Source organism: Nerophis lumbriciformis, linkage group LG28, assembly GCF_033978685.3.
Source record: "Nerophis lumbriciformis linkage group LG28, RoL_Nlum_v2.1, whole genome shotgun sequence".
In the NCBI taxonomy this organism is placed as follows: domain Eukaryota; kingdom Metazoa; phylum Chordata; class Actinopteri; order Syngnathiformes; family Syngnathidae; genus Nerophis; species Nerophis lumbriciformis.
In genome coordinates, this window is record NC_084575.2 from 9,638,614 (window position 1) to 9,658,620 (window position 20,007).

The window sequence follows — 20,007 nt, forward strand, 5'->3', positions numbered from 1 at the left end:
TGCTTTGTGGACTTGGAGAAGGCATTCGACCGTGTCCCTCGGGAAGTCCTGTGGGGAGTGCTCAGAGAGTATGGGGTTTCGGACTGTCTGATTGTGGCAGTCCGCTCCCTGTATGATCAGTGCCAGAGCTTGGTTCGCATTGCCGGTAGTAAGTCGGACACGTTTCCGGTGAGGGTTGGACTCCGCCAAGGCTGCCCTTTGTCACCAATTCTGTTCATAACTTTCATGGACAGAATTTCTAGGCGCAGTCAAGGCGTTGAGGGGATCCGGTTTGGTGGCTGCAGGATTAGGTCTCTGCTTTTTGCAGATGATTTGGTCCTGATGGCTTCATCTGGCCAGGATCTTCAGCTCTCACTGGATCGGTTCGCAGCTGAGTGTGAAGCGACTGGGATGAGAATCAGCACCTCCAAGTCCGAGTCCATGGTTCTCGCCCGGAAAAGGGTGGAGTGCCATCTCCGGGTTGGGGAGGAGATCTTGCCCCAAGTGGAGGAGTTCAAGTACCTCGGAGTCTTGTTCACGAGTGAGGGAAGAGTGGATCGTGAGATCGACAGGCGGATCGGTGCGGCGTCTTCAGTAATGCGGACGCTGTATCGATCCGTTGTGGTGAAGAAGGAGCTGAGCCGGAAGGCAAAGCTCTCAATTTACCGGTCGATCTACGTTCCCATCCTCACCTATGGTCATGAGCTTTGGGTTATGACCGAAAGGACAAGATCACGGGTACAAGCGACCGAAATGAGTTTCCTCCGCCGGGTGGCGGGGCTCTCCCTTAGAGATAGGGTGAGAAGCTCTGCCATCCGGGGGGAGCTCAAAGTAAAGCCGCTGCTCCTCCACATCGAGAGGAGCCAGATGAGGTGGCTCGGGCATCTGGTCAGGATGCCACCCGAGCGCCTCCCTAAGGAGGTGTTTAGGGCACCGGTAGGAGGCCACGAGGAAGACCCAGGACACGTTGGGAAGACTATGTCTCCCGGCTGGCCTGGGAACGCCTCGGGATCCCCCGGGAGGAGCTGGACGAAGTGGCTGGGGAGAGGGAAGTCTGGGCTTCCCTGCTTAGGCTGCTGCCCCCGCGACCCGACCTCGGATAAGCGGAAGAAGATGGATGGATGGATGGATGGTCTGTGCAGCACTTAAAAAAAAGAAAAAGTGCTCTATAGATGATTAATCAATCAAAATGATTTACCTGACTTAAATTGATGAACATGTGACGGCGAGTACTGTCTAAGATTGTAACAGAGTTTATTGTAACGAGACGCCACGCAGCTCGTACTCACTCGGAACTGCTTCTCCAGGCGGGTGCGGCCCGTAGAGTTGGGCGCGAGGATGCTGCCGACGTAACTGTGCAGCTGCCAGGCGGGCACCTCCGTCTCTCTGCTGAAGATGGTCTCCATCAGAGCATCGTGGATGAACACATACTGCTCCTGCAGGACAGCAGCACCATTTTATGATCGACATGATGATGATTTCATGATCTACGTGATGATTTCGGGATTTACACAATGACGTTTTAAGGATCTGCATGACGAAGATTTCGTCATCTAAATGACGGCAATTTCATGGTGATGATTTTATGACCTATATAATGACTTAATTATCTTCATAGTGACAATTTGATGACATATATGATGATCATTTCATGATATACTGTTATGATCTACAAACCCCGTTTCCATATGAGTTGGGAAATTGTGTTAGATGTAAATATAAACGGAATACAATGATTTGCAAATCATTTTCAACCCATATTCATTGAATATGCTACAAAGACAACATATTTGATGTTCAAACTGATAAAACATTTTTTTTTGCAAATAATCATTAACTTTAGAATTTGATGCCAGCAACACTCAATCAATCAATCAATCAATCTTTATTTATATAGCCCTAAATCACAAGTGTCTCAAAGGGCTGCACAAGCCACAACGACATCCTCGGTACAAAGCCCACATACGGGCAAGGAAAAACTCACCCCAGTGGGACGTCGATGTGAATGACTATGAGAAACCTTGGAGAGGACCGCATATGTGGGTAACCCCCCCCTCTAGGGGAGACCGAAAGCAATGGATGTCGAGTGGGTCTGACATAATATTGTGAGAGTCCAGTCCATAGTGGATCCAACATAATAGTAAGAGTCCAGTCCATAGTGGGGCCAGCAGGACACCATCCCGAGCGGAGACGGGTCAGCAGCGTAGAGATGTTCCCAGCCGATGCACAGGCGAGCGGTCCACCCCGGGTCCCGACTCTGGACAGCCAGCACTTCATCCATGGCCACCGGACCTGTGCCCCCCCCCCCTCAAGGAAAAGGGGAGCAGAGGAGAAAAGAAAAGAAACGGCAGATCAACTGGTCTAACAGGGGGGCTATTTAAAGGCTAGAGTATACAAATGAGTTTTAAGATGGGACTTAAATGCTTCTACTGAGGTAGCATCTCTAATTGTTACCGGGAGGGCATTCCATAGTACTGGAGCCTGAATAGAAAACGCTCTATAGCCCGCAGACTTTTTTTGGGCTCTGGGAATCACTAATAAGCCGGAGTTCTTTGAACGCAGATTTCTTGCCGGGACATATGGTACAATGCAATCGACAAGATAGGACGGAGCTAGAGCGTGTAGTATTTTATACGTAAGTAGTAAAACCTTAAAGTCACATCTTAAGTGCACAGGAAGCCAATGCAGGTGAGCCAGTATAGGCGTAATATGATCAAACTTTCTTGTTCTTGTCAAAAGTCTAGCAGCCGCATTTTGTACCAACTGTAATTTTTTAATGCTAGACATAGGGAGACCCGAAAATAATATGTTACAGTAGTCGAGACGAGACGTAACGAACGCATGAATAATGATCTCAGCGTCGCTAGTGGATAAAATAGAACGAATTTTAGCGATATTACGGAGATGAAAGAAGGCCGTTTTAGTAACACTCTTAATGTGTGATTCAAAGGAGAGAGTTGGGTGGAAGATAATACCCAGATTCTTTACTGATTCGCCTTGTGTAATTGTTTGGTTGTCAAATGTTAAGGTGGTATTATTAAATAAATAAACGTGACAAAGAAGTTGGGAAAGCTGGCAATAAATATTTATAAAGTTGAGGAATGCTCATCAAACACTTATTTGGAACATCCCACAGGTGTGAAGGCTAATTGGGAACAGGTGAGTGCCATGATTGGGTATAAAAACAGCTTCCCAAAAAAGGTACACCCCTTTGTCCACAACGGCGTGAGCAAATAGTCAAACAGTTTAAGAATGATGAGGTGGCGACTTGTCCAGGGTGTACCCCGCCTTCCGCCCGATTGTAGCTGAGATAGGCTCCAGCGCCCCTCGCGACCCCAAAAAGGGAATAAGCGGTAGAAAATGGATGGATGGATGGATGGAGTTTAAGAACAACGTTTCTCAAAGTGCAATTGCAAGAAATTTAGGGATTTCAACATCTACAGTCCATAATATCATCAAAAGGTTCAGAGAATCTGGAGAAATCACTCCACGTAAGCGGCATGGCCGGAAACTAACATTGAATGACCGTGACCTTCGATCCCTCAGACGGCATTGTATCAAAAATCGACATCAATCTCTAAAGGATATCACCGCATGGGCTCAGGAACACTTCAAAAATACAGTTGGTCGCTACATCTGTAAGTGCAAGTTAAAGCTCTACTATGCAAAGCCAAAGCCATTTATCAACAACATCCAGAAACGCCGCCGGCTTCTCTGGGCCCGAGATCATCTAAGATGGACTGATACAAAGTGGAAAAGTGTTCTGTGGTCTGACGAGTCCACGTTTCAAATTGCTTTTGGAAATATTCGACATCGTGTCATCCGGACCAAAGGGGAAGCGAACAATCCAGACTGTTATTGACGCAAAGTTGAACAGCCAGCATCTGTGATGGTATGGGGGTGCATTAGTGCCCAGGGCATGGGTAATTTACACATCTGTGAAGGCACCATTAATGTTGAAAGGTACATACAGGTTTTGGAACAACATATGCTGCCATCTAAGCGCCGTCTTTTTCATGGGCGCCCCTGCTTATTTCAGCAAGACAATGCCAAGCCACATTCAGCACGTGTTACAACAGCGTGGCTTCGTAAAAAAAGAGTGCGGGTTGACAGGTCTGGCCCGCCTACAGTCCAGACCTGTCTCCCATCGAAAATGTGTGGCGCTTTATGAAGCGTAAAATACGACAGCGGAGACCCCGGACTGTTGAACGACTGAAGCTCTACATAAAACAAGAATGGGAAAGAATTCCACTTTCAAAGCTTCAACAATTAGTTTCCTCAGTTCCCAATCGTTTATTGAGTGTTGTTAAAAGAAAAGGTGATGTAACACAGTGGTGAACATGCCCTTTCCCAACTACCTTGGCATGTGTTGCAGCCATGAAATTCTAAGTTAATTATTATTTGCAAAAAATAAATAAAGTTTATGAGTTTGAACATCAATATCTTGTCTTTGTAGTGCATTCAATTGAATATGGGTTGAAAAGGATTTGCAAATCCATGTATTCCGTTTATATTTACATCTAACACAATTTCCCAACTCATATGGAAACGGGGTTTGTACAAGTCAAGTGTGTGACCTTACGACTTCTTGCTCACCTCGGTCTGGACCAGATAGTTGCGCTGTGTGCGAATATGTTTTAGAAAGTCAAGAATGCTGATTGTGCTTTTGTCTTTGATTTGTTGCAGCATGCTGTCGATGACGATGTAGGTTCCTGTGCGACCTACGCCTGCACTGAGGCCAGCACAAAGCAACATGAGCACATTTCCAATGTCATAATTCATCTTCATTTCAAGTCCCCAGTACTACCTGCAGTGCACCAGGACCGGGCCCATGTCCGGGGTGCGGGCCGCTGATGAGCGGTTGATGAAGGTGAGGACAGGGAGGGTGTACTCTGGCACGCCCATGTCAGGCCACTGAGTGTAATGATACTGAATGACCATGCGCTCGTTCAGTTTGACTTTTGGATTCCCTTTCTGACCCTGAAACACAGCAACACACCTCAGAACACACACTGGGCCTCAGCGTTGTGTATTGTTGTCATTAGCACAGAATGAATTTAGTCCAAACAATTGCTGCAATTTGCGTCTGCAGGAAATAAAATGTATAAGATCACAATAAAATAAAATATAGAATAATCAAGCAAGTATCCTGCACATACAAATGATTGCATGCATTTGTATCTACAAAAGCACTCGGACAGCGCAGACCTCCACCAGGTCCGATTTCTTTAAAGTCTTCCAGTAGTAAAGAATCTTAAAAAAAAAAGCATAATCCAGACGGTGATCCAGATCAGCCTCAAAATCTAATAACCTGTTTCTTATCCCAATGACTGAAAGTTTAATCAAATACAAACATTACTTTTTGTGCTGTATTTCTAACTAACTAGCAAACTGGCTGACATGACAGACAAATTCTGGCGAATAATAATCTCCTGGCAGATACTACAAAATAGCTTTAACTATAGAAAAACATTAGCACATTTGTTGCTCGTCAGTGCTTCCTAAAACAAGACTTTACCTTGTTTAAATTGTTTAATACATTTAAATTCTTCAGAAATTTTATTTTTGAGGGAAATTGTGCACTGTTGTGTGTCTGGGGAAGCGCGGACTAACGGAGACGAAAGTGTTTGCACTCATAAGATTGGTAATAAAAGTTAAAAATAGCGTCAGACTTTGACTTCTTCTGGGGGCGCCACTATATATATATATACAGGTAAAAGCAGTGTTGGGTTAGTTACTGAAAACCAGTAACTAGTTACAGTTACTAGTTACTTTATTTCAAAAGTAACTCAGTTACTAACTCAGTTACTTAAACCAAAAAGTAATGCGTTACTGTGAAAAGTAACTATTTAGTTACTTATATATATATTTTTTAATTTTTTTAAGGCCCCATTTAATGCCCTTTTAGCCTTAATTTTAGTACTGTTATTGCACTGGAGAATAATACAATCTGTTGTTCAACTTGACATGCATTTGCATCATTGAACTCTGCTAAGCAATGTGCTCTACATACAACACACAAAGACAAAGATATGTTTTAAAGGGCCAATTTGTTTCAGACCAGAACAAATTGACAAAACTATTTTAAATAGCTGCAACTTAACATACATAAGTAACAAACAGCATAATAACAACATAGCTGTAAAACAAGAAAGGCACACACTACATACATAAAGCCTAACCAGGCGTTTTCTCAAGGAATTCTGAAATAAAATCATGTCTGAAGCCCAGAACACTCTACACATTTCCCCACTTAGTTTAGAGAAAAGGAAATATTAGCCTGGCCCACTAGTATCCCTCTTTAGGTTTGTGAACTTTATAGTCTAAACATTTAGAGTGATGTGATAATCAAACACTCTAAAAGTTTAAAATGAAAGAGTATATAAGAGAATTGACAGAGTGTGTGTACCTTCAGTGTGCAGAGCCTCATTAAAATCCAGCCGCTGTTGGAGGTGGAGGTGAGTGTGTCTCTTTACTAGCTTCGTCGAAGCATGTTGTTTTTGTCGCTGTTTCAGCATATTTGAAACTTACATTCAGCTAAAATGTTCTTTTCTTTGTGGTCGATAAAAGAAACGTACTGAAAATATCTCCATTTTAAGAAACTCGGCTTCGGGGTTCGCCATGACGTCTTGATAGTAGACACAGACACGCCCCCTCCCCCACACACACGCTCACACACACACACGTACACACAGACAGCGCGCGGCGCGCCTCTTTTTTGTCGCCTCTTCAGCAGCGACACTCAGATCTTCTCAGTTTCTAGCCGATACTACATAAAAAATAACGCAAAATAACGCAGTAACGCATCATGTAGTAACGGTAACGGAGTTACTGAATATAAAAAATAACGCGTTAGATTACTAGTTACCGCCGATAGTAACGGCGTTACAGTAACGCGTTACTTTGTAACGCGTTAGTCCCAACACTGGGTAAAAGCCAGTAAATTAGAATATTTTGAAAAACTTGATTTATTTCAGTAATTGCATTCAAAAGGTGTAACTTGTACATTATATTTATTCATTGCACACAGACTGATGCATTCAAATGTTTATTTCATTTAATTTTGATGATTTGAAGTGGCAACAAATGAAAATCCAAAATTCCGTGTGTCACAAAATTAGAATATTACTTAAGGCTAATACAAAAAAGGGATTTTTAGAAATGTTGGCCAACTGAAAAGTATGAAAATGAAAAATATGAGCATGTACAATACTCAATACTTGGTTGGAGCTCCTTTTGCCTCAATTACTGCGTTAATGCGGCGTGGCATGGAGTCGATGAGTTTCTGGCACTGCTCAGGTGTTATGAGAGCCCAGGTTGCTCTGATAGTGGCCTTCAACTCTTCTGCGTTTTTGGGTCTGGCATTCTGCATCTTCCTTTTCACAATACCCCACAGATTTTCTATGGGGCTAAGGTCAGGGGAGTTGGCGGGCCAATTTAGAACAGAAATACCATGGTCCGTAAACCAGGCACGGGTAGATTTTGCGCTGTGTGCAGGCGCCAAGTCCTGTTGGAACTTGAAATCTCCATCTCCATAGAGCAGGTCAGCAGCAGGAAGCATGAAGTGCTCTAAAACTTGCTGGTAGACGGCTGCGTTGACCCTGGATCTCAGGAAACAGAGTGGACCGACACCAGCAGATGACATGGCACCCCAAACCATCACCCAACCATGCAAATTTTGCATTTCCTTTGGAAATCGAGGTCCCACAGTCTGGAGGAAGACAGGAGAGGCACAGGATCCACGTTGCCTGAAGTCTAGTGTAAAGTTTCCACCATCAGTGATGGTTTGGGGTGCCATGTCATCTGCTGGTGTCGGTCCACTCTTTTTCCTGAGATCCAGGGTCAACGCAGCCGTCTACCAGCAAGTTTTAGAGCACTTCATGCTTCCTGCTGCTGACCTGCTCTATGGAGATGGAGATTTCAAGTTCCAACAGGACTTGGCGCCTGCACACAGTGCAAAATCTACCCGTGCCTGGTTTACGGACCATGGTATTTCTGTTCTAAATTGGCCCGCCAACTCCCCTGACCTTAGCCCCATAGAAAATCTGTGGGGTATTGTGAAAAGGAAGATGCAGAATGCCAGACCCAAAAACGCAGAAGAGTTGAAGGCCACTATCAGAGCAACCTGGGCTCTCATAACACCTGAGCAGTGCCAGAAACTCATCGACTCCATGCCACGCCGCATTAACGCAGTAATTGAGGCAAAAGGAGCTCCAACCAAGTATTGAGTATTGTACATGCTCATATTTTTCATTTTCATACTTTTCAGTTGGCCAACATTTCTAAAAATCCCTTTTTTGTATTAGCCTTAAGTAATATTCTAATTTTGTGACACACGGAATTTTGGATTTTCATTTGTTGCCACTTCAAATCATCAAAATTGAATGAAATAAACATTTGAATGCATCAGTCTGTGTGCAATGAATAAATATAATGTACAAGTTACACCTTTTGAATGCAATTACTGAAATAAATCAAGTTTTTCAAAATATTCTAATTTACTGGCTTTTACCTGTATATATATTAATTACATTTGTTTTCAAGTAAAAAAACCCAACGTATTTTCAAAGTGTGGCAGTCATGAAAATGCTGTGGACGTGAGCCACATTCAGTTACATTAAGGGGAAACCCTGTGTAGATATTGTATCTGCTAAAGGAGTTCTGTTGTAGTTGTAAAAAAAAAAAAAAAAAAAAGGCAGATAATGCTATACGTCAAAATTCCAAATATCAGCGCTGATAATCGCTCTCTCTCTAGTTTGATCACAGGTTCAAGTGCAGTGTTGCTTTATTTACCTTTTTGACTTTAGTGTTCCTGATGACGAAATGTCGCAGCGTGAAGCAAGCATGAACTTTGGTGCTTTTCAGCGTCACAATGATGTTTCCGTACTGCTCGCTGTTCTCTGTAGGCCAGTACTGGTCACATTTTCTCTGTAAGAAGACATATTTCAACACATCATCTTTTTTTTTTACAGTGTATCAAGGGACAACATCACAGAAAAGAAACTTGGATATACTTCAGAGTAGTCTATGTACAGCTAGAATAGCAACAACATGTACTATCAACACACAAACATTGTTGTATTGATATGTCTAACAAGATAATTGTGTCTTGCACAGTGGTGCTGGCATTATAATATGGGTAGGGATGATGTTCGAAAACCGGTTCTCCCGATTGTTCGATAAGAAAAGAACCGATTCCATGGATTTGAATCCCTTTCTGAGAAACGGTTCCCGTTATCGAAGCCACGTTAGTAAAAAAAAAAAAAGATTTGGTTCTTTATTCGAATCCCGTGTCACAGGAAATGACGTAGCTCAGTCATTTGGCGGCAGATACAGAAGCAGCAACAACAATGGACCGGAAAAAAACGCTCCAAGGCATGGCTTCACTTTACTAAGAAATACGACGAGGAAACGGCTATCTGCAATTATTGCCAGGCTTTGCTTTCCTGTAAGGGGAGCAGTACAACAAACATGTTGAAACATATTCAGGTCGTACATAACCTGAAGGTTAGAGAAACGTGTCGTGTCTTTGACACGTGCAGAAGCAGCGACAGAGATGACGAAGCACGCCCCTCTTCCTCTGCTTCAACCTGCAGTCCCAGTGATAGTGCCGGTGAGTAACTAATGTTAACTGTTGCCGGTTAATTTCCATATCTGTTCACTTGTAGCCTTTAGGCTAAAATAACGTTACCTCTTATGTCAACCAGGACTGCAGTAATGTTAGCTAGACTAACGTTACCTCAGCATAACGATGGATTCTGATGCGTCATCTATGTTGCTGCTTCTTGATCTTAGCGCTGCTTTCGATACCGTCGATCATAATATTTTATTAGAGCGTATCAAAACACGTATTGGTATGTCAGACTTAGCTTTGTCGTGGTTTAACTCTTATCTTACTGACAGGATGCAATGTGTCTCCCATAATAATGTGACCTCAGACTATGTTAAGGTAACGTGCGGAGTTCCTCAGGGTTCGGTTCTTGGCCCTGCACTCTTTAGTATTTACATGCTGCCGCTAGGCGACATCATACGCAAATACGGTGTTAGCTTTCATTGCTATGCTGATGACACCCAACTCTACATGCCCCTAAAGCTGACCAACACGCCGGATTGTAGTCAGCTGGAGGCGTGTCTTAATGAAATTAAACAATGGATGTCCGCTAACTTCTTGCAACTCAACGCCAAGAAAACGGAAATGCTGATTATCGGTCCTGCTAAACACCGACATTTATTTAATAATACCACCTTAACATTTGACAACCAAACAATTACACAAGGAGAATCAGTAAAGAATCTGGGTATTATCTTCCACCCAACTCTCTCGTTTGAATCACACATTAAGAGTGTTACTAAAACGGCCTTCTTTCATCTCCGTAATATCGCTAAAATTCGTTCTATTTTATCCACTAGCGACGCTGAGATCATTATTCATGCGTTCGTTACGTCTCGTCTCGACTACTGTAACGTATTATTTTCGGGTCTCCCTATGTCTAGCATTAAAAAATTACAGTTGGTACAAAATGCGGCTGCTAGACTTTTGACAAGAACAAGAAAGTTTGATCATATTACGCCTATACTGGCTCACCTGCACTGGCTTCCTGTGCACTTAAGAAGTGACTTTAAGGTTTTACTACTTACGTATAAAATACTACACGGTCTAGCTCCGTCCTATCTTGTCGATTGCATTGTACCATATGTCCCGGCAAGAAATCTGCGTTCAAAGAACTCCGGCTTATTAGTGATTCCCGGAGCCCAAAAAAAGTCTGCGGGCTATAGAGCGTTTTCTATTGGGGCTCCAGTACTATGGAATGCCCTCCCGGTAACAATTAGAGATGCTACCTCAGTAGAAGCATTTAAGTCCCATCTTAAAACTCATTTGTATACTCTAGCCTTTAAATAGCCCCCCTGTTAGACCAGTTGATCTGCCGTTTCTTTTCTTTTCTCCTCTGCTCCCCTTTTCCTTGAGGGGGGGGGGGGGGGGGGGGGGGGCACAGGTCCGGTGGCCATGGATGAAGTGCTGGCTGTCCAGAGTCGGGACCCGGGGTGGACCGCTCGCCTGTGCATCGGCTGGGAACATCTCTGCGCTGCTGACCCGTCTCCGCTCGGGATGGTGTCCTGCTGGCCCCACTATGGACTGGACTCTTACTATTATGTTGGATCCACTATGGACTGGACTCTCACAATATTATGTCAGACCCACTCGACATCCATTGCTTTCGGTCTCCCCTAGAGGGGGGGGGGGTTACCCACATATGCGGTCCTCTCCAAGGTTTCTCATAGTCATTCACATCGACGTCCCACTGGGGTGAGTTTTTCCTTGCCCGTATGTGGGCTTTGTACCGAGGATGTCGTTGTGGCTTGTGCAGCCCTTTGAGACACTTGTGATTTAGGGCTATATAAATAAAGATTGATTGATTGATTGATTGACTAGATAAGTTAGTAAGTAAATACATTTATAAGTACATAGGTAAATATGCAAGTTAGTAAGTAAACAAATACATTAGTAAATAAGTAAGTTAGTAAGTAAATAAATAAATACCTGTAAGTCGATAAGCAAGTACGTAAACAAATACATAACTGAGTAAGTAAATAAATACAGAAGTATGTAAGTAAATAAGTAAGTAAATACATATATACGTAAATAATTAAGTTAGTGAGTAAATAAATACATAAGTACTTAAGTATGTACGTTGATAAGCAAGTAACAGTAAATAAATACATAACTAAGTAAGTAAATAAATACATAAGTAAGTAGGTATGTAAGTAAATAAATACAAAAGTAAATAAGTAAGTTAGTAAGTAAATAAATAAATACATAAGTATGTATGTAAGTTTAAGTAAGTTAGTAAATTATCGTAAGTATGTAAGTAGATACGTAAGTTAATAAGCAAATAAATACATATGTAAGTAGATATGTAAGTTAGTAAGTAAATAATACGTAAATATGTAAGTAAATAATGAAGTTAAAAAGTAAAATAAATACATACGTTAGTATGTAAGTAAATAAGTTACAAAGTAAACACATACATACGTAAGTAAGTATGTATGTAAATAAGCAAGTAAGTACTGGTATATAAATACATAACTAATTAGGTACATAAATACATAGTAAGTATAAAAGTCAATAAATACATAAGTAAATAGGTACGTTAGTGAGTAAATAAATCAATCAGTACGTACATATGTAGGTTTAATAAGTAAGTTAGTAAGTAAACAAATACATTAGTAAATAAGTAAGTTAGTAAGTAAATAAATAAATACCTGTAAGTCGATAAGCAAGTACGTAAACAAATACATAACTGAGTAAGTAAATAAATACAGAAGTATGTAAGTAAATAAGTAAGTAAATACATATATACGTAAATAATTAAGTTAGTGAGTAAATAAATACATAAGTACTTAAGTATGTAAGTTGATAAGCAAGTAACAGTAAATAAATACATAACTAAGTAAGTAAATAAATACACAAGTAAGTAGGTATGTAAGTAAATAAATACAAAAGTAAATAAGTAAGTTAGTAAGTAAATAAATAAATACATAAGTATGTATGTAAGTTTAAGTAAGTTAGTAAATTATCGTAAGTATGTAAGTAGATACGTAAGTTAATAAGCAAATAAATACATATGTAAGTAGATATGTAAGTTAGTAAGTAAATAATACGTAAATATGTAAGTAAATAATGAAGTTAAAAAGTAAAATAAATACATACGTTAGTATGTAAGTAAATAAGTTACAAAGTAAACACATACATACGTAAGTAAGTATGTATGTAAATAAGCAAGTAAGTACTGGTATATAAATACATAACTAATTAGGTACATAAATACATAGTAAGTATAAAAGTCAATAAATACATAAGTAAATAGGTACGTTAGTGAGTAAATAAATCAATCAGTACGTACATATGTAGGTTTAATAAGTAAGTTAGTAAGTAAACAAATACATTAGTAAATAAGTAAGTTAGTAAGTAAATAAATAAATACCTGTAAGTCGATAAGCAAGTACGTAAACAAATACATAACTGAGTAAGTAAATAAATACAGAAGTATGTAAGTAAATAAGTAAGTAAATACATATATACGTAAATAATTAAGTTAGTGAGTAAATAAATACATAAGTACTTAAGTATGTAAGTTGATAAGCAAGTAACAGTAAATAAATACATAACTAAGTAAGTAAATAAATACACAAGTAAGTAGGTATGTAAGTAAATAAATACAAAAGTAAATAAGTAAGTTAGTAAGTAAATAAATAAATACATAAGTATGTATGTAAGTTTAAGTAAGTTAGTAAATTATCGTAAGTATGTAAGTAGATACGTAAGTTAATAAGCAAATAAGTACATATGTAAGTAGATATGTAAGTTAGTAAGTAAATAATACGTAAATATGTAAGTAAATAATGAAGTTAAAAAGTAAAATAAATACATACGTAAGTATGTAAGTAAATAAGTTACAAAGTAAACACATACATATGTAAGTAAGTATGTATGTAAATAAGCAAGTAAGTACTGGTATATAAATACATAACTAATTAGGTACATAAATACACAGTAAGTATAAAAGTCAATAAATACATAAGTAAATAGGTAAGTTAGTGAGTAAATAAATCAATCAGTACGTACATATGTAGGTTTAATAAGTAAGTTAGTAAGTAAACAAATACATTAGTAAATAAGTAAGTTAGTAAGTAAATAAATAAATACCTGTAAGTCGATAAGCAAGTACGTAAACAAATACATAACTGAGTAAGTAAATAAATACAGAAGTATGTAAGTAAATAAGTAAGTAAATACATATATACGTAAATAATTAAGTTAGTGAGTAAATAAATACATAAGTACTTAAGTATGTAAGTTGATAAGCAAGTAACAGTAAATAAATACATAACTAAGTAAGTAAATAAATACATAAGTAAGTAGGTATGTAAGTAAATAAATACAAAAGTAAATAAGTAAGTTAGTAAGTAAATAAATAAATACATAAGTATGTATGTAAGTTTAAGTAAGTTAGTAAATTATCGTAAGTATGTAAGTAGATACGTAAGTTAATAAGCAAATAAATACATATGTAAGTAGATATGTAAGTTAGTAAGTAAATAATACGTAAATATGTAAGTAAATAATGAAGTTAAAAAGTAAAATAAATACATACGTAAGTATGTAAGTAAATAAGTTACAAAGTAAACACATACATACGTAAGTAAGTATGTATGTAAATAAGCAAGTAAGTACTGGTATATAAATACATAACTAATTAGGTACATAAATACATAGTAAGTATAAAAGTCAATAAATACATAAGTAAATAGGTAAGTTAGTGAGTAAATCAATCAATCAGTACGTACATATGTAGGTTTAATAAGTAAGTTAGTAAGTAAAGAAATACATTAGTAAATAAGTAAGTTAGTAAGTAAATAAATAAATACCTGTAAGTCGATAAGCAAGTACGTAAACAAATACATAACTGAGTAAGTAAATAAATACAGAAGTATGTAAGTAAATAAGTAAGTAAATACATATATACGTAAATAATTAAGTTAATGAGTAAATAAATACATAAGTACTTAAGTATGTAAGTTGATAAGCAAGTAACAGTAAATAAATACATAAGTAAGTAGGTATGTAAGTAAATAAATACAAAAGTAAATAAGTAAGTTAGTAAGTAAATAAATAAATACATAAGTATGTATGTAAGTTTAAGTAAGTTAGTAAATTATCGTAAGTATGTAAGTAGATACGTAAGTTAATAAGCAAATAAGTACATATGTAAGTAGATATGTAAGTTAGTAAGTAAATAATACGTAAATATGTAAGTAAATAATGAAGTTAAAAAGTAAAATAAATACATACGTAAGTATGTAAGTAAATAAGTTACAAAGTAAACACATACATACGTAAGTAAGTATGTATGTAAATAAGCAAGTAAGTACTGGTATATAAATACATAACTAATTAGGTACATAAATACATAGTAAGTATAAAAGTCAATAAATACATAAGTAAATAGGTAAGTTAGTGAGTAAATAAATCAATCAGTACGTACATATGTAGGTTTAATAAGTAAGTTAGTTATTAAGTAAATAAAGTAAGGTGCATTAGTTGTATCAGTAATGTCATCATGGAGGAGTAGAAAAATATTTCAGTAAGACTATATTTACATTCATTTCATGTTCAAGAAGATTAAGTCAGTCTTAATATTGATCAAAGTAAAGATTCATGCTTTTAACAAAATGTGTTCACTGTCAACTGTACTCACTTGTGTTGCACATATTAACACAATGACGGGTTATATTTGTATAGCGCTTTTCTACCAAAGCGCGTTGACACTATTTCCACATTCACACACTGATGGGGTGAGCTGCCATGCAAGTCCCTAACCACGACACATCAGGAGCAAGGGTGAAGTGTTGGACGTGACTAGGTCGGTAGAAGGTGGGGATTGAACCAGGAACCCTCAGGTTGCTGGCACGGCCACTCTCCCAACCTTGCCACGCCGTCCCCTACGATCATGTATGTGTTGATAGTGCATCTACTATATCCAAGTATACTTTGTACAGCGTACGTTGAGAAGTATTAGTATGCAATATGGACACGTACCCGTCCTTTCTCCACCAGGTTGGTAATCATGACGATGAGTTTGGTGTTCTGCTCCCACACCATCCTCCAGAAGTCTTCAAAGGTGGACTTAAGTGGACCCTGAGCAGCGATGTAAGCTCTGGTTCTGTTGTACCCCTGAATGATTGACAGCTAGTGTGATGTTGCGTAACAACTACTTTGCTGATTAAAGAGCTGCAACTCACGTCCACATAGTTGGCATTGATGTAATCGGAATGTTTGGCGTCTTTCCCAGCCAGAGCCCGTAGTTTCACGCGGCTGTGGTCATCTGCAAACATCAACAATACATCCTAAACAGTATCTTTATTTAGTAGCTTTGTCTTATTTCCCAGCACACTCACAGGCCACAATGTTGATGTATCTGTTTTTGTGCTTGTTGTCAGGATGATTGGAATGTTCTGCTGTGATTTTCAAGTCTGCTGTGGAGCGCTGGACCTCCTGCAGAGACGAAGACAAAACAAATTAATGATTTGATGTCCTGGTCAAACATACACATCGGACGAACATTGTTATATTTGATACAAAACAATAATACTGACCCTTAAAACATGAAACAATAGCCACATAGTCACTTGTACACTCTTATATTTAATAATACCACCTTAACATTTGACAACCAAACAATTACACAAGGCGAATCAGTAAAGAATCTGGGTATTATCTTCCACCCAACTCTCTCCTTTGAATCACACATTAAGAGTGTTACTAAAACGGCCTTCTTTCATCTCCGTAATATCGCTAAAATTCGTTCTATTTTATCCACTAGCGACGCTGAGATCATTATTCATGCGTTCGTTACGTCTCGTCTCGACTACTGTAACGTATTATTTTCGGGTCTCCCTATGTCTAGCATTAAAAAATTACAGTTGGTACAAAATGCGGCTGCTAGACTTTTGACAAGAACAAGAAAGTTTGATCATATTACGCCTATACTGGCTCACCTGCACTGGCTTCCTGTGCACTTAAGAAGTGACTTTAAGGTTTTACTACTTACGTATAAAATACTACACGGTCTAGCTCCGTCCTATCTTGTCGATTGCATTGTACCATATGTCCCGGCAAGAAATCTGCGTTCAAAGAACTCCGGCTTATTAGTGATTCCCAGAGCCCAAAAAAAGTCTGCGGGCTATAGAGCGTTTTCTATTCGGGCTCCAGTACTATGGAATGCCCTCCCGGTAACAATTAGAGATGCTACCTCAGTAGAAGCATTTAAGTCCCATCTTAAAACTCATTTGTATACTCTAGCCTTTAAATAGCCCCCCTGTTAGACCAGTTGATCTGCCGTTTCTTTTCTTTTCTCCTCTGCTCCCCTTTTCCTTGAGGGGGGGGGCACAGGTCCGGTGGCCATGGATGAAGTGCTGGCTGTCCAGAGTCGGGACCCGGGGTGGACCGCTCGCCTGTGCATCGGCTGGGAACATCTCTACGCTGCTGACCCGTCTCCGCTCGGGATGGTGTCCTGCTGGCCCCACTATGGACTGGACTCTTACTATTATGTTGGATCCACTATGGACTGGACTCTCACAATATTATGTCAGACCCACTCGACATCCATTGCTTTCGGTCTCCCCTAGAGGGGGGGGGGGGTTACCCACATATGCGGTCCTCTCCAAGGTTTCTCATAGTCATTCACATCGACGTCCCACTGGGGTGAGTTTTTCCTTGCCCGTATGTGGGCTTTGTACCGAGGATGTCGTTGTGGCTTGTGCAGCCCTTTGAGACACTTGTGATTTAGGGCTATATAAATAAAGATTGATTGATTGATTGATATATTAGCCTTAAGTGTGTTCTACTGTAGATTACAGTACTCACAGGTAGCCCGGGGGATCCTCCAAGTGTCTTTGCTATGGTTGAAACCCGTCCAATACAATACTTCATCACATCCTGGGTATTTGCTCTAAGTTAGAACTTCTATGTACTGAAACGACGAGCTTAAGTTGTCCTGCAAAAACTTGGTCAACTTGACAGTCGCAACTACGACCATGAGCCGTGTTAAAGTTAAACTACCAATGATAGTCACACACACACACACACACTAGGTGTGGTGAAATTACCCTCTGCATTTGACTCATCCCCTTGCTCCACCCCCTAGGAGGTGAGGGGAGCAGTGAGCAGCAGTAGTGGCCGCACTCTGGAATCATTTTGGTGATCTCACTCCCAATTCCAACCCTTGATGCTGAGGTAATGGGTCCCATTTTTATAGTCTTTGGTATGACTCGGCCGGGGTTTGAACTCACGACCTACCGATCTGAGGGCGTACACTCTAACCACGAGGCCACTGAGCAGGTTTTCAGGTGTTGTTAGCATGGAGCAGTGTTTTTCAACCACTGTGCCGCGGCCGTGAGATACAGTCTGGTGTGCCGTGGGAGATGATCTAATTTCACCTATATGGGTTAAAAATATTTTTTGCAAACCAGTAATTATAGTCTGCAAATGATGTGTTGTTGTTGAGTGTCGGTGCTGTCGAGAACTCGGCAGAGTAACCGTGTAATACTCTTCCATATCAGTAGGTGACAGCCGGTAGCTAATTGCTTTGTAGATGTGGGAAACAGCGGGAGGCAGTGTGCAGGTAAAAAGGTATCTAATGCTTAAACCAAAAATAAAAAAAAAGGCGAGTGCCCCTAAGAAAAGGCATTGAAGCTTAGGGAAGGCTATGCAGAACAAAACTAAAACTGAACTGGCTACAAAGTCAACAAAAACAGGATGCTGGACAACAGCAAAGACTGACTGTGGAGCAAAGACAATGTACATGACATGACAATCAACAATGCCCCCACAAAGAAGGATAAAAACAACTGAAATATTCTTGATTGCTAAACCAAAGTAGATGCGGGAAACATCGCTCAAAGGAAGACATGAAACTGCTACAGGAAAATACCAAAAATAAGAGAAAAAGCCACCAAAATAGGAGCGCATGACAAGAAGTAAAACACTACACACAGGAAAACAGCAAAAAAGTCCAAATAAGTCAGGGTGTGATGTGATAGGTCATGTGGGCATTAAGGGCGCCGCCCTCAACTGGTTCCGGTCGTACCTAACCGACAGGAGTTTTTGTGTAAAAGTAGACAGTTTTATGTCGTCCACAGCTCCTTTACCACATGGGGTCCCCCAGGGCTCAATCCTTGCCCCAATTTTATTTGCGCTTTACCTTCTCCCCCTTGGTTCTATTTTTAGGAAGTACAGTATTGCATTTCATTTTTATGCCGATGATTGCCAGATTTATTTTCCCATGGCACAAAATAACACGGTTCAACGTCTTATTGACTGCCTGCACGACATCAAAGTCTGGCTTTCAGCTAACTTCCTGAGCCTAAATGAAGACAAAACAGAAGTTATGTTGTTCGGTCCAAGTCGCTCTCCCTCCCCCAACGTTGACCTCGGCACTCTGACCCCGTATCTCAGCGACTCTGTCACAAACCTGGGGGTAAAGTTTGACTCAGATTTTAAATTCGAAAAACAAATCAGCAGCGTCGTTCAAAAAAGCTTTTATCAATTACGCCAAATAGCGAAAGTGAAACCGCTTCTATCAAGACATGATCTTGAAAAATTAATCCACGCTTTTATCTCGACTCGTCTTGATTATTGTAATGCCCTGTATGTTGGCATTAGCCAGGCCTCCCTGGCCCGCCTGCAGCTCGTGCAGAACTCTGCTGCTCGTCTGCTAACACAGACCCGCAGACGTGAGCACATCACCCCTATTTTAGCGTCCCTTCACTGGCTCCCTGTGCGTTACCGAATACATTTTAAACTCCTTTTATTTGTTTTTAAATGTCTAAACAACCTCGCGCCAACCTATCTCTCCGACCTCCTTCAGCCTTACTGCCCCACCCGATCCTTAAGATCAGCCGATCAGCTGCTGTTGACGGTCCCTGACACAAGGCTGAAGCTTAGAGGTGACAGAGCTTTCGCCGTTGCTGCTCCCAAGCTCTGGAACGACCTACCCCTGAGTGTTAGACAAGCCTCCTCTCTTCCTGTTTTTAAATCTCTCTTAAAAACATACTTTTATTCCATGGCTTTTAACACTGAGTGATATCCATCCTGCAATGGCGCCCCATAATACACCTGCTGTGATCCTGTTTTTATGTTTTTATGTTTTTATTAATTCTATTTTAATTATTTATTTTTTATCGTGTTCTGTTTGTGTTGTGTTGTGTTTGCTCGGTACTCGTTTTATCTTTTAACCTGCTCATTGTACAGCTACCCCTGTGGTAAATTTTAAATGTGCTCTATAAATAAAGTTGATTTGATTTGATTTGATTTGATGAGAGTACACCTACTTTGAGACAAGAGCTATATTGATGCATGCTTGGTTATGGTTTAAAGTCATATCCAACAATTGCGACAACGACTTTTTACTGTCAACCGAGTTTTGTTTTTTAATGATTTCTGCTGGTGGTGTGCCTCCGGATTTTTTC

At 39.8% G+C, this 20,007-nt stretch overlaps 1 protein-coding gene across 2 annotated transcripts in view; it reads right to left on the bottom strand.

The window, feature by feature from the left end:
- Positions 1-20,007, bottom strand: part of LOC133570836 (receptor-type tyrosine-protein phosphatase gamma-like) — a 519,637-nt gene that overhangs the window by 16,729 nt on the left and 482,901 nt on the right. For both annotated transcript variants that reach the window (XM_061923573.1, XM_061923574.1), the window contains exons 16-22: positions 15,937-16,033; positions 15,781-15,863; positions 15,578-15,712; positions 8,773-8,907; positions 4,787-4,959; positions 4,576-4,711; positions 1,269-1,415 (exon numbers count right to left, since the gene is read on the bottom strand). In XM_061923573.1, the coding sequence (XP_061779557.1) occupies positions 1,269-1,415; positions 4,576-4,711; positions 4,787-4,959; positions 8,773-8,907; positions 15,578-15,712; positions 15,781-15,863; positions 15,937-16,033 (906 nt within the window). The remainder of the gene's footprint in view (positions 1-1,268; positions 1,416-4,575; positions 4,712-4,786; positions 4,960-8,772; positions 8,908-15,577; positions 15,713-15,780; positions 15,864-15,936; positions 16,034-20,007) is intronic.